Source organism: Dermacentor albipictus, chromosome 7 (assembly GCF_038994185.2).
Source record: "Dermacentor albipictus isolate Rhodes 1998 colony chromosome 7, USDA_Dalb.pri_finalv2, whole genome shotgun sequence".
Taxonomy (NCBI): domain Eukaryota; kingdom Metazoa; phylum Arthropoda; class Arachnida; order Ixodida; family Ixodidae; genus Dermacentor; species Dermacentor albipictus.
The window spans coordinates 33724318-33738889 of record NC_091827.1 but is presented as its reverse complement, the minus strand read 5'-3'; the positions used below and the strand labels follow the sequence as shown (position 1 = coordinate 33738889).

The window sequence follows — 14572 nt, the reverse complement described above, 5'->3', positions numbered from 1 at the left end:
TAGCAGAGCTTCTGTCTGCTTTCATCCATTTTCTACCAAAGCCAGCAAAGTGTTGACTTCACCGGAGATGCCCGTATTGAAACTTACAATTCAGACATTCTCTGGGAACTCAAGTGTGAAGGCGGCTAGCTTTTTTGATCAATCTTTTATTTTTGTGCCATGTAAATCACACTTACCTGATGGAGCTTTATTGTTACCGGGATATCAGTGATGAACAATATGACATAGTAGTTTAGACAGCTTCACTTGCGTTTACGTATTGGTTCTTGACTGGTTAGTAGTTGTTGGTGCTCCTGGTTAGCTTCTTGTTATCTCTATTCAAGGCTCTTCATGTTCTGGCTTAATTATTTGCAATATTGGTGACTATTGGAGAGGCATTATATACAGGCTGAAGGCGCTCTGCCTTGTTGCAGGCTTAAACTAATTTTGGCAGCACCTCTGTCCAACTGCAATCATAAACGAACTCTCACCTTTTGATGCTGACACTCTTCAATATCAAGTGGTGCCAGGTGATGACAGTGCGAAGAGAGCAACATAAATATTTATTCCCTTTCTCTCTCGGACTTGAGGCGGGACAGAACGCTGTTCAAAATGAAATAGCATACTCGAGCCCCAACTACAAAATTTCAAAGGACAACTGCAGTGCACACAATTCACTTTGGCTAAATTGGCTATAAGTGAGTGGTATTGAAGTAATCTTGTCAAAGCTGCAAGGCTGCTACTGATTGTCCAATTTGCCTATTAACAGCCTTTAAATAGCAACTGACAGATGTCAAGTATATCTGCTGGTGTGTGTTTGATTTAGGGTGTCGACTGATAGTGATTTGATAGTGTGTAGACTTTAGGATGACAATTGGGCTTAGCACTTGCAGTACAAGGAACACTGCAACATCGAGGAGAATAAACTGACTGCAACCGTAAGCTTCTAGAACAGAGGGGATGATGGAACCCAACTATCGTCTACCACCTCTCCGTTCTACTTCACAATTTGCTCATTTTTTACATGTGGCGCAAAAACGTGCTGCTGCATAACTCTAAAATCTGCACACAGACAAACAAGTGGGCCAATAAATAAAACACACAGGCATATTTCTGCTTCAATAAAGGACTTTTGTAACTGGAGACACTGAGCTGCCTTTTAGCTTACCCCATCGTCGACTTTCAAGACAGAGCAAGCTAATTCTGCTTTCAGCACAGACAGCAACGAAGTGGGCTACATCTGGGGCTGCTGACTTTTCAATGCAGAGAGGATGAGATGGCTGTTGGATGAACTGGAGAGAAGAGGATTGTAACACACTTGTGTACGAGATCTATAGTGTTCTTGGAATGACCTTGCATACTATGAAAGGGGGTGCCGTGTATTCTTTTGTTTTTACACAGCTGTGAGCTGATCCAACAATGGTAGTGCGGTTTATGCTTTGTGCAGCTGCACTCAGTTGCTAGGCATGAAGTTTCCAGCACTGACTGCCAGGCTAACACACCACCCGTAGCAGCACCACTACTACCTTGGCATCCATGATAAGTTGCAGGCATCTGCGAATTTTTTTATCACTCGTGAGCAAGGTTGTCACATTTCTCGTGACAGATGCGAGGACGCTGGACTTTGCGTTTCCTGACGTTTGCCTTCCCCGCACGACTCTCGTGCCACCTTTCTCGGGTGACGCATATGGTGGCGGGAGTTGGTGTCGTAGTTGTGCAGCTACGATGAGAGATGGTGCGAGACCCAGTACAGCAAGGCGAACCAAGTGTGCAAGTAGAGCTGTGAATGGGGGCCCAAAATCATGTGGCGATCGCGATCACCACTACAGCATGAAAAGGCAATTGCCATGCCTGTATTAAAATGAATGGTAGAACGCTCGCCAGTTTAAAACTTGCCTTCTCTCCACGGGACAGTTGTTCTGATGTTCTAGCCTTCCCTAAACTCACACAGGCAGGACTGGAAAGCTGACGCAATGGTCAGAAAAGCTGTGTCGGTTAAAAACTGAACAAGGGCCAACCTAACTTGCATATGCTAATTATTGCAAGTTATGGTTGTCAGTGAAAATGATAATGGCGACAGGGAGACAAATCTGAAAGGATGACATTTTTATTCATTGTTTCAGTGAACCTTTCTTCAATGCAATGAGAAAGCAAGAGTTGCGCAAACCTTACGTTCGGGTCACATGAAAACAGAGGAGGGTTCTCTCGTCACTCATACCAATGCACTTCAATTTCTCTTTTTTTTTTCTTTTCACATCTTCCCAGTCACAAAGCACGCAAGGTTGTGCAAAAAATATCCCTCTACAGAACCCACTACTGCTTTCTGCCATTGGCACACGTCTCCTACTTCTAGACAAGATGAAACGTTCACCCACACACACATATGCGCTTGTAATGTTTTTCTTGTTTTTATATATATATCTGGCATCTGTGTGAATCTGTGTAAGGTGTTCTGACGTCAATTGCATATTTCTCACACAAGGCAATTCTCAGCTATGTGGCAAGGATTTTTTTCAAGTGTACGTCTCAAGTATCAAAGTGTGTTTGCAATCGCAAATCTCCTAGGATGCGGCACTGACTCAGGCTGTGTAAGGAAATAGCGCCCTCTACGGTAAGCTGTTTCAGAAGCTACTCTACAGGCCTAGCAAGTTTATGGGAACACTCAAGCAAGATTGATTGTGAGAGATCGAAAAAGACTTTGGCTGCGGCTGGTTCGACTAGGCAGTAGGTTGTGCCAGGTAGCCGCAAAATGTGACGTGTATATCGCAACGTGCCACTTTCTTTGTGGCTGAAAAACAGGAGACGACAGAGATCTAGGAGCGTCACCAGTAGTGCATTTTTTGCGACAGCTATTGATAAAGATTAGAAGCTAAGCACTGTATTGTTGCCTTGAGTGACTCTTCTGCAAGATTAGCATACATTACTAAGCTGCTGCAAGACAAACATGCCAGCTCCAAAACCCTTCCACAGGTGCAGAGTTGTGTTTTTTGCTCAGATATAAATTAACATCAGTGCAGGCTTGAACTGCTTACAAGGAGGAAAAAAAAAATGCCCTAATCATTTTTTTGATCATGACACGCTCAAATAGTTTTTATAGGTACTATAACAGACATGGATATAACAAATTATCAGATGCAGTGAAGAAAATGCGATACCTTTCTCGCTGATGTCAGCATGTAACAAACATATGCTTGTAATGACTATCAAATGTATGAAAGTCCAGACAAGATGGAAGTTTACAGGAAGACGAAGGCTTGAAGTGATTAACAGTGATTGGATAAGGAGTGTTGCTGAAGCCAACATTTTGGCAAGGAGACTTGCCCTGACAAAGAAACGTCCAGTTATCGAGGCTTTGGCTCCAGCAGCATTCCTTGTCGCACCACTAGATATACCGAAGGTATTTTAATGTTGGATGCGACCTCATTATAACAAAGTTTGACTGCATTTACAAGTGTTAATTTAGCTTATTTCTGTTGAAAGTCGTTCTCATTCTAAAGGGTGCAAGGGTTAGCTGTTGAAAGTCTTATTTAACTGCTGTGCGGTCACCTCTAGAGCAGTTCAAGTACCAGTCTCGAGTAGTAACAGAACCAGACTCAAAGCACAGAGGTCGAAAGGGTGTTTGTGAAGGTTAAGCAGCCTTTAGCAACTCTGCATTTCAGCAAGTCATGCAACTCTGGCACTGTCGGAACAAGGCTAAGCACTAGATGAGCGTGTACAGCCTGGTTCACTGCTAAACGGAACACACAAGTCTAGAGCATGTGACTCTTTCTCTGTGGCAAGTTTTGAAGCGCTTCGCTTTTCGCATGAAAGCATCATCAACTTTTGGTTGGTGATGCTGGTGGCACCTTTTCTACACTCCTGCACAGATCATCTACATAGTTTCAGCCAAGACATAGCTTCACGTCCTCGCATGATTGTGTGCAGTGTATGGCATTTGCAGAAGGCCACCAGACTGCTTGAAGAGAAATCTTCAGCCTTCTGCGCTCGTGTTACTCTGAGAGAGGTGCTAAAGGCAGATGGATTTCTAGCCTCCACTACCAGGCTAAACCAGTCAGTTTAACATTGCTACCACCGCCATAGCTAGCACTTGAACCTGGAGTGACAGCATCGAAGTGAGAGCCACACACTGGCATGTTCGCTTTAGCAGTGTGCTGCACTGTACATGTTCATCAAAGACAGAAGCCATAGGAAAAGATGCACGCATGGGTAGAAGGAAGATAAGTGGACAGCTGCTGGAGGCAGCTGAAGCGATTATTGCTTCCATAGAACAGCTGGGTCAGTACAAAGGCCATGTCAGACAGCGTTAGCTGCCCTGTAAAAAGGAATGTGCTGCACAAATCAGCATCTTAATGAAATAAAATAACAGTATGTAAGTCAGTGAGCTGTCTCTCTGGCTTCAGCAGAAAATGTGTGTGTTTGCACTTTTGGATCAAAATGACTTCTTTGGGCAAATTGGTAGGGTCTGCTGAACATTATTTTATCAGTGGAAAAGGAGATGTACGAAAGAAGGATGCAAACTTTAAGGCGCTTTGTGCGTGTGAGTCTTTCATATCTCTGCTTTCGCACCTAAAAATAATGTACTGTAACACTTCAGGATTACTTCTGATAGTTGGCTTTCAGATTCATGGTTTTGAGAAGTTTGAAAACATGCTCACATGACTACTGAAAAGAACAATCCAAAGGCTGTGTTTTATATGCCTGCCTTTCAAATGCTATAAATCCTTACCAAGTCGCTTGGCTTCCTGTTAGTCTGAGCCTACAGATACTGATTTGTACAGCACGTTGCATTTAAGGCTTGGCTAATGTGGCGTCATGTGTGCCAGGTTTTGACACCGATCTTCTGCACGAAGAAGAAACATTTGACACGTAGGTTCACCATGTACGGAACACAGTTCCTCGCTGGGCCAGTTGGGTGCATACTTGCGTACAAACTAGCGAACGGACACTGACACAAAGAGAAGAACTGTACAAGACAGGCATCCAGACTCGTGTAAAAACTTTCCCAGCTCTTGTTGCATCTTTGACTTAAGACTACGGTTGTAACTCTGGCACTCACCTTGGACAGTTCTTCCTCTGTGTGCAAATATCAGTTCTATATGCATTCTTTGGTGGGTGTCACGCGTGTATGGTGCCCCCACGACTGTGTCTTGTTCGTTTGCTGGCTTCTGGCCAAATGATCGTTCAGAAATGTCAACCTCTTTATCAAGCATGGCGAGCCACAACAGTAATTGTGCAGGAAACTCAACGAAGGCACCACGAGTGAGCATGGTTGCAGCATGCCCTGGATTAGATAGCTTTAGTTGATGAAAGTCTTGTCAGCAGCAGCCTTAGGTTCTCTGTTTGCGGTGAAGTTCAGTGTGACTTCAAAAGGACTGTCAAACTGCAGCATAGGCGCTTGAGAGCCTACGTTGGAAGAGTGCAAGCATTGGTCTCTTCAAACGTGTTGTGATGCCGAGGTTTAACTGCGCACGAATCGATGCAGTGGTCAACTGGCCTCGTGCTGATATTGAAACTTTATGAAAAATTGGTGTGCTTTTTGAGCGCTTCAATTCTTAGCATTGCAACCGTCTGATTTCATAACATCTGTTGAAGGTGCATGAAAGAGCTTGTAAATGCTTTTTGAACACTGCAAATGGGCAAAATCATCTGTGTGCGTGATTATCATACTCTTCACGAAGTGTTACTACTGTGCTCGTGGTGCAGAATTCTAAATTATGACGGAGAGACCACCGGATTGTATAAAATTCCTGCATGGTTCATGACATGACAAAAAGTTAAGATACTGTAAAGTTGCCTTAGAACTGGCCCAAAACTTGACCATTCCCATGGTTATACAAGACGTAACAGCAACAAAAGACCATTAATTTCCAATGTCATATGTACGAGCAGTTGTGCCTGTCCACGGCACGCATTGTCACAGAATATTTTTGGGGCTCTAAAATCTGGCTGAGGTGGTCACGTTAAGGTATACCATGAAGCAATAACATTTTGCTTACATTTCTTTCTTATCTAAATGATTGCAATTCAGATCTCTTGTCCTGGTGAACAGTTTTTGAACATAATTAGCTGTACCTCTAGTTAGTACGTATATTTAGGCAAAGAAACAGTGCTTTACAAAAGGACAAAAGCAGATGCCATGCATGAGCACCAAATAGCAACCATTAGATATGACAACTAAGAATTGTCTGAGTGTGGTTCGTAAAACCTGTTCTCTTGCACTTCGTAGTGCCTGCATTTATGTAGCCTTTCACTACAAATAAACATTACAGTTGCTGGCACTTGTATGCGCTGTCTCCTCTTGTCCTGTTATAAAGTGTGATTTTTACCGCTGTTATAAAGCATTAGTATATACATCAACTGGCCAAAATTAGCACTCAATAAGTGTGTAGTTGCTACAAAAACTTCAAAAAAAAAGAATACTTGCAGTACACAAGAATGTCGACACTGTCATCTTTTTTTGTTGCATGTGACTTAATGTATACTTTAACTATCCCATCTGTGTAGAGCTGTGTACGTATTAACTGTGCACAAACTGGCACCTGTCAAGCTTTTGTCAGTCATGCATAAGGAATGCGCACCTTCACAAGTTTAGCTTCGCTAATATCAGCAATATGTTCGCTTCCACTATGGCAGAGCACTTCAACCAGCCTTACTAGCACAACGACATGCCAGTGTGCATTGGGGTGTAGCTCAGGAAGTGTCGGCATGACGCAAGAGTGCTAAAATTCATGCCATGCTCTGGCAGCATCTTAGCAGAATGAGACAGCTAGTCTACACCACACAGAAAATTTTCATTTATTTCCAGTACCTTGCACAAATCGAGCCTGCCTTGTCTTTTGCACGAAATGTGTCAGTGCTCACCGTAACTGGGGTGGACCTTATTCTGACACCAGTTTGTACCGGGTTACCCCTGCCCGGAACATAGGAGTGCTCTCTAAAGGCTGCAGCAGAGCTCCATTGCTTTAATAAAAGGTAGGAAATCTTGAGCTATTCCTTTGGTCTAGAATAACATTGCTGATCTCCTCCTTGGCAGTTTAGCTGCGAACATGCTCACTCGTACGTTGTGGCCACCAATTTGTTCCTTTCATGACATAAGCTGGATTTCTGTAACTCTACAATCCTTACAAAGTGTGCACATTGGCTGGTGTACCTAGGGTGAGTGAAATTAGACTAAACTCTGCTAGGCCTACAATACTGTTCACCTGCTCCTCGGCAGTTTGGTTGCAAACATGCTCACTTGTACACCGCAACTGCGACCACCACATTGTTCCTCGCACGACAGCAGTTGGATTTTATGTAACTCTGCAATCTTAAAGAAGCATGCAAGTGAGCTGATGTACCTATGGTGAGCGAAAGAAAATTAAACTCTGCTAGGCCAAGAATGTTGTTGATCTCCTTCTTGGCAGTTCAGCTGTAAACCTGCTCGCTTGTACACTGCAACGGCCACTTCGCCCGCGACAGCAGCTGGGTTTTACGTAACCTTGTGATCCTAACGAAGTGCGCAAATGGACTGATGTACCTAGGACGAGTGAAAACAAATTCGAAACACCACAGTGATCGCCACCACCGCACCGGGGCTACGACCAGAATCACCGAAAAGTTTTGCTCGAGAATTGGCAAAAAGTGTTCCTCAAGATGCCTGTAGCAGAGGCACACGAAAAATACACACACCTTACTGGGTGAGACCACACAATGCTCCGTGACACAATCTGTCCGACACTGCTATCGAGAACAAGCCTGGTTCACCGCTCCTCACTACGTTGCAACAGAACGTTCACCACTGGCGCAGTCCTTCCTGTTCTGCCGTGGGGAATTCTCGTGATTGACGTCTTCGTCGGGGTTATGGGGACAACACTGTGTACACAGCGTCGCTCACCGTCCACTGCACTGGTTATTATTAACGTGTTAGCGCGCATTCTTTTCTTCCCCAGCACTTTTTCACAGGTGTAATTCTACAGGCGTAGTTAGCTTTCAAGGATAAATTCATTCGAGCTCTGCAGCGGTGTTGTGGGAACATTGGGGGTACATATTGCACGATTGTTTGACTTGTTTAATAATTGTCTGCGAAGCTTCTTATTTTCGGTTTGCGGATGCACCTGGAAATGCGGTTGCAGAATGACTGGTTGGATTATCCCCATGCGGGACCTGTGGGTGAGGCGTGTTTCCATGGGAGGTCCTGCAACCGCAAAGGCCCGACGAGATCCCGGCTAGCGAAAGTTGAGAACAGTGTTCATTCGGGATGCTCCCCTTCCCCCTCCCTTCTTCTTTTCTTCTTTTGCGAAAGTCGCTTTGTTTCCTTAAACGTTACTGGGGAGGGAATCTGCCGCAAGTCTTCGTATATAATGTCTGCGGAACGTGTCGGCCGAAAAAAGAAAGAAAGGAAAAGAAAAACGGACTTTGATGATTGTCGCCTGAGAGGGGCGCGGTAGAGCAACGAGACCAGACGAAAAGCGACGACAGAAGAAACGGCGACGTCCGAAGCGACGAAACGCTGCCTCGTTCTAGCACGCGATATCATGTATCACACGCGGGAACACACACACACGCGCACCCACACAGACACGAACGCGCACACAACGCTTGTCTGGGCACGCCTTTTTTTTTCTTTCTTCTTTCGTTTCATTCGCAGAAGTTTCTCCACGCGTCGCGCCATGCTGTCACCAAACGTCGACGTTGCCGGAGTTTTCGGCACTTGCTCTGCGCCGGTGTCAGTCACCCCATTAGAGACGCGGAAAAAAAAAAAATCTGGCCCGCTGTAGGCGCTTTCTAGCATGTCGTCCTCGCAGGACGCGAGTGAGTGTTGCGTATTGCGAAATGTTTTTTTTTTTGGACATTCCCGGGTGCATTGCGGGGTCACACCGCTTGCCACGCCGTCGTAAACAGCGCTGCGGGCGCATCTGCCCGTGTCGGTCGTGCCTTTTCTCCCCTACACGTGTAAAGGTAGCGGTGTTGGGCAATCGGAGCTTCCCGCGTCGCTTCTACTGACGGCGTCCTTCTTATGTTGGAAAGAAGAAGGAAAACGAAGGAATAACTAAGAAGGCAGGCGACACGCAAGGAGCCCGCCCGCGCTCCAACGTTTCGTCTCTTCTCTTTGAAGGTGACGGATGGGGGCTGGCGGCGTCATCCGAGCCCCCGCTAGCCGCCCTTCGCGTAGTCTTTCTTTTGACGTCCGGCGCCCGCCCGGAGACGCCGGTCGATTTGACGGATGCCGAGGGGTCGACGCCTGTAGCGACTCCTTTGTCCTCCAATCTCCGGGCTTCGTCGCTGCTGGATGCTTCGGAAGGATGCGCACTCGTCTTCTTCTTCTTCTTCTTCTTCTTCTTTTTTTACTACGTATTACATCGTTTACTCCGCTTTTTCACTTCGCGCGCTTTTTTTTTTTCTGAAAGCGGCTCGGCTTGACTCGGCTCTCGTCGTTTTCGCCGGCGGCTCCCGCCTACATTCGATGCGCTTGCTGTCCCCTAGTTGTCTTGTGGGGAACGTCCAGGCCGTCTCCTTAGTGCCGGGTTGGCTGGGGCGTCGTGACCTTTTATGTCGAGATCCCGCGCCCTGCAACGTTCTTGCGATGTTTTTTTCCTCCCCCCTTCCAACGCCGGAGAAACGCGATGTGGGAAAAAAGGCTTCTCGTCTTTCTGGACGCGAGCGGATGATCCATCACGTCGCGGTTGGAGAGGCCCGGAAGGACGGCCAGGAATGCGGCGCCATTCATTTTCTTCCACGAATTCCCGGGTGTTTTCTTTTTCCAGTTTCCTCGTGGCTTGCTCTGGCGACTGCTTTGCGGAGGCGATCGTCCAAAGGCTCGCACTGAGTTACTGGCTATTCCGATTTGTTTCGCCAGCGAATCGAACGTTCTTGCCTCAATGTTATAGTCGCCGGCGGAGTTATCCTTCCACACGCGGTGGCAGGGTGACATATGTAAATATCGGGTATTATTGTGGACGTAGACGCAGGGTCCCCTCGGTGAGCCTAGGTTAGAAAGAAAAAAAAAATCCTGTTCTGCGAATGACGTGCACCGCATTCGCCAGCTTTCTTCCCTTTAGAATAGCGCACGTCGAACGAACCACGTGACCAGCAGCCATTGTCTCAGAAACGGCCGTCTTAGCTCTAGAGAGAGAGAGAGAGAGACAGCAAGACCTACGCAGAACTGTTCTGCGTCTTTCAGGATGATCACGGCTTGTCAGTCACGACGTCACTATAAAGGAAAAATGAAAAGGCGGTGTACGTTCCGTTTCTTTCTGCCTTGGTGCAGAGAATCTTATTTTCTTTTGCTTTACTCCTTGGGGAAAGTGGCTATCAGCAGCATCGGGCGATCGGGTTGTACAGCGGCAGTCGTCCGTTGGGGTGAAAGAAGCGGTAGTAGACGAGCATGAAGAAAATGCCGACGACGAAGCTGCCGATGACGCCGATGAGGAGCGGGAGCCGGTACCAGAGCGCCGGGTCGGCGCGGAAGTACCACAGCACGATGAGCGCCGTGTTCTCCAGGAAGGCGATGACGTAGTAGGCGCTGTACTTGTACCGTGTTGGCTCGTCCTGCATGGGCGAAAAAAAAGAAAGTAGAGCGGATGACGCTAACGAGTCAATGGAGTACTGACGATAGTTTCGACTGGTCATGTTTCTGTAATTTAAGTGAGGGTCCGGACCCTCTAAACATTAGAAAAAAATCAATAGAAAAAGCATTTTTTGTACTGGGGTCATGGCGGGGCGATAAATGTTCATGAAACCTGCTAGGTACAATCACTGGCTCCTTTAGAATGCTATCTAGTCCACCTTTACCGATTAGAATTTAACCGTATGCCCAAACGGACGACTTTAACGATTATGTCCCTTTAAAGCTGGCTTCTCCTTTCGAGAAGTGTTATTGCGGAGAAGCCACCTTTCAAGGCTAGCTCGTCAGGGCGCTAGCTAGCTACACGCGGAGTGACACATCTATCGAGTTACACTGGAAGCATAGCGCGGGAAGAACGATCGACGAAGACTAGACAGGACGCGTTGCCAGTGTGCGCATCGATGCGTGGCCTCCAAGATCTTGCGCGCGCGCGCGCGCGTCCCTCAGGCGGTCGAACCCACCTTGACGTTGAGGAAGCAGAAGAGGTAGATGGCGCCGATGAGCATGTTGAACAGGTACTCGCGGCAGGGCCTCGGCCGGCCGGCGTCGCTGTCGCAGAAGCGCGTGCCCTGGTGCATCACCCAGACGGTCATGACGCCCCAGTGGCCGATGCAGGCCGGCAGCAGCCAGTACCGGTACTGGGACGCGAACAGGGCCAGCGCGCCGGCGCGCGACGCCACGGTGCCCAGCCGCCAGAGGAACTGCAGCGCCGAGCCGGTGCGGCTCATGTTGTGCTTGTCCGGCACCGAGCGCCGCAGGGCGCGGTGGTAGCTGGCCAGCGACCAGCACAGCTCGAACAGCGACGAGCCCACCGAGCCCAGCTGGGCGGCCACTGCGGAGCCGGGTACAGAGCGAGGACGAGCGAGCGAATGAATGTGCGAATGAATGAATGAATGAATGAATGAATGAACGAATGAATGAATGAATGAATGAACGAATGAATGAATGAATGAATGTTGTATATTGACAGAAAAATACAAAGAATCTCTATCAAAGAGGCTGACAAAAGAGGCACGAATGCCTGACCAAGTGTCGGTCCCGTTCCCCGAGCCCAGCTGGGCCGCCACTGCGACGCGAGCGAGGAGAATGAATGAATGAATGAATGAATGAATGAATGAATGAATGAATGAATGGTGTATTATGAGAGAAAATTACGAGTAATCTATGTCAAAGAGACGGACAAAAAGGCACGAATGCCTAAGTGTCACTCACATTCCCCGAGACCCGTTCCGATTGCACAAAACACCCAAGCACACAGGGTAGGCATGGTACACCCAGTGGATACATACATACACACACACAAACAAAGGAAAGCACGCGAAGTACGTAATAGAAACATTGAATGCGATTTGTATACAAAAGAATGAACGGTCATAACCTGAAACGACAACAAATACATGTTCACTTTCTTTTTTTTTAAGAACGGTTAGGGACGGTGATTCACCTATCATAGTGAGTAAGCCAGGGTGGTGATTCAGAAAATCGGCAACTACGAATGCTTGCTTTCGCATTCGGTAATTTGTCCGGATTTTGCTCTTGTTGTAGGTTATGTGCCTTGTGTTGTATTTATGTTCGTATTTATGCCCTGGCTGCGCGATAACTAGAAACTTTCTCGCGAATCCGGTGTCCCGTAAACTTCTGTGGCCGACTCCGTCTGTCTGTCCCAGTACGGCGAGCGAGCCAGTTTCGCCTTTGATAGGCGACAGAGGGCGCGCGCTTCGCCGCGTCAATTACGCACTCCGCCCGCCTGTCCTCGCTTCATTCGTGCCGTGGACAGATATGCACCGTTCTAGAGTGTATATATCGGTCGCGCCTGCATGCCCCCTTGCCCCCCTGTGTAACTCTCCTGCAGGTCTGCAGGTCATCCCCGTACCTTGGTGCAGGGTAGCAAACCGGACGTACAGTCGCGGACAGAATATTACGGACCATGAAATCTAAGAAAAAGCTGAATATCTCCGCAACCTCACAACGCAATCTGGTATTTGCATTTTGGACCTCGACTAGAATATGCTAACAACGTTGTCGTGGGCAGTTTTACTGGTTACGGCTACAAGGCTGCTCGGGAATTGAACGTTTTCGGAGATCCCGTGGTCCATTTTATTCTGTCAGCGACTGTACGTCTGGTTAACCTCCCTGCCTTTCCTATCTTCTATATCTATTTCTCTCTCTCTCTCTGTCTTTCCTGCAGGTCAGGTAATCTTTACGCCATGGCGCCGTAGGTGGGGACAGTCCATTAACGGTGTGCGTTCCTCTCCATTTTCGTCGTTCTTCTTAAGCCCCTTTGTTCGGCTCCGGTTTCCTTCGGCCTTTGTCCGACGCGCGAGCCTTTTTTCGCGCTGCCCCGTGTTCGCGCCCCCCCCCCCCGCCTTCTCCCCCCATTTAGTTTATCCACTCTAGGAGAAAGGGAAAGGCTTGGCGCCATCGGCGACTCCGTTATTCAACCCGAGGTGCCGTTGAATAGGCTTTGTACAGCCTTTGCCACCGTCCACACGATGCCGTGCGCCTAGGCTGAGCTGCCCGGTCTTATTCGATGCTTCAGCGCTGAGGCCGTTGTACTCGCCGACTCTGTATGGGGCGAACGCGCTAGACCTTTTCCTGAAAGATCAAAGATACTAAGGTTTCTGTGTCCTTTTGTGTAGGAAGTTTCGTCCTCGTGTCATCACCGTATATATATATATATATATATATATATATATATATATATATATATATATATATATTCTGAACGGTGCTTTCCGTTGCCATCTAGCACCCTTCGATCGAGCAATTAATCTTAATAAATGGAAGGAGGGCGGAACAGGTTGAATACGGTCCGCAACTAATGACAGCGATAGAGCGCCGAGCAGCGTAGAAAAGATCGAGAAAGAAAAGTGTGGGAGGTGTTCGACCCGCTCTCTCTCTCTCTCTCTCTTTCTTCTGTCGATCGCTCTTCTAATATATAGCTGGCTTGACTTGCCTCGTCTGTGTTTTTCCATCTTGATTCTCCTGCGACTTCTCCTTAGACTTCGGTAACGACTACGTTTGAAGCGGTTTCGGAGAGCCCGTGCTGCAAGCCGTGGCTTTCATTTACTTATTTATTTAGAAATTTCTTTCTGGTGATGTTTCTTTTCTTTTTCTTTCTCGTCCGCTTTGCCGGTGCACCGTTGCACCTTTTAGTTGTACCTGTCGCGCGCGCGCGGAGCTCGTTATATACCGTATCCGTGCCGTTTCTAACCTTTTTGCCACTGATCTCCCCCTTCTTAATTCCTGTCGTACGAGGGCGGCTGATAGGGGTGTCCGGGCGCTAAGCCTAATGGCCCTTTGGCCCTTTCGGAAGGCCGCGTAAGAAAAGAACGCGCTCCCTCCCCTTTCTCTTTCTGCTGTTTCCGAGTGCTAAAGGTGCAAGAAGAAGAAGAAGTGGACGACTTGCGTGCGAGAACCAGTGCTGCCCGCTGGATATATATATGTATATATATATATAGTAGCCGGACCGTGACGATCGACATCGCAAAAGTTTGGAGGACGCTTAAGCTTCGCCTTTAAGAGTGGAACGCGATAGCAGTCAAAGGTCCCCGACTGCTTCTCACGCTTCCCGGCAACTGCAGCTTACGTAACCGTAATGTTTACCGGCAAACCCTGGCGGTGAACGCTATACGAAGGCGAGCCTTCTGCAGTAGAAACGCGGCCTCTTGCGTGAGGTGCGCATGCGTCGGTTGCGCGGAGGCGAGCGCCATCTGGATGGCGTCGCAAGGCAACGGGCGCGCGCCGCTCTAGGAATGGTAGAAACGCTGGAAAAAGGGGTTTGTGTTTCGAGTTTCCTCGTAGCGGAACGATGTTTTCTCGCATATTCAAATTACAGACCGACGCTATCTGTCTGTAGGTTGTGTGTTGCATGCAAGCGAGTGCTGGTAACTTCTGTTGCCGGAGTAACTGCTCGTACTGGCTCTAGGACAAGTCTCGATCCTTGTCTAAACGTTGGCTCCAGGCTGAAGTTTGCCACGTTCGCGC

At 47.7% G+C, this 14572-nt stretch overlaps 2 protein-coding genes across 7 annotated transcripts in view; one reads left to right on the top strand and one right to left on the bottom strand.

The window, feature by feature from the left end:
- Window positions 1-14572, top strand: part of LOC139047784 (ninein-like protein) — a 529102-nt gene that overhangs the window by 108626 nt on the left and 405904 nt on the right. The gene's annotated exons all lie outside the window — the stretch shown is intronic.
- Window positions 10273-14572, bottom strand: part of LOC139047397 (XK-related protein 6-like) — a 71539-nt gene continuing 67239 nt past the window's right edge. Inside the window, exons 5-6 of the mRNA XM_070521224.1 lie at window positions 11047-11417; window positions 10273-10509 (exon numbers count right to left, since the gene is read on the bottom strand). Coding sequence (XP_070377325.1) covers window positions 10273-10509; window positions 11047-11417 — 608 coding nt within the window. The remainder of the gene's footprint in view (window positions 10510-11046; window positions 11418-14572) is intronic.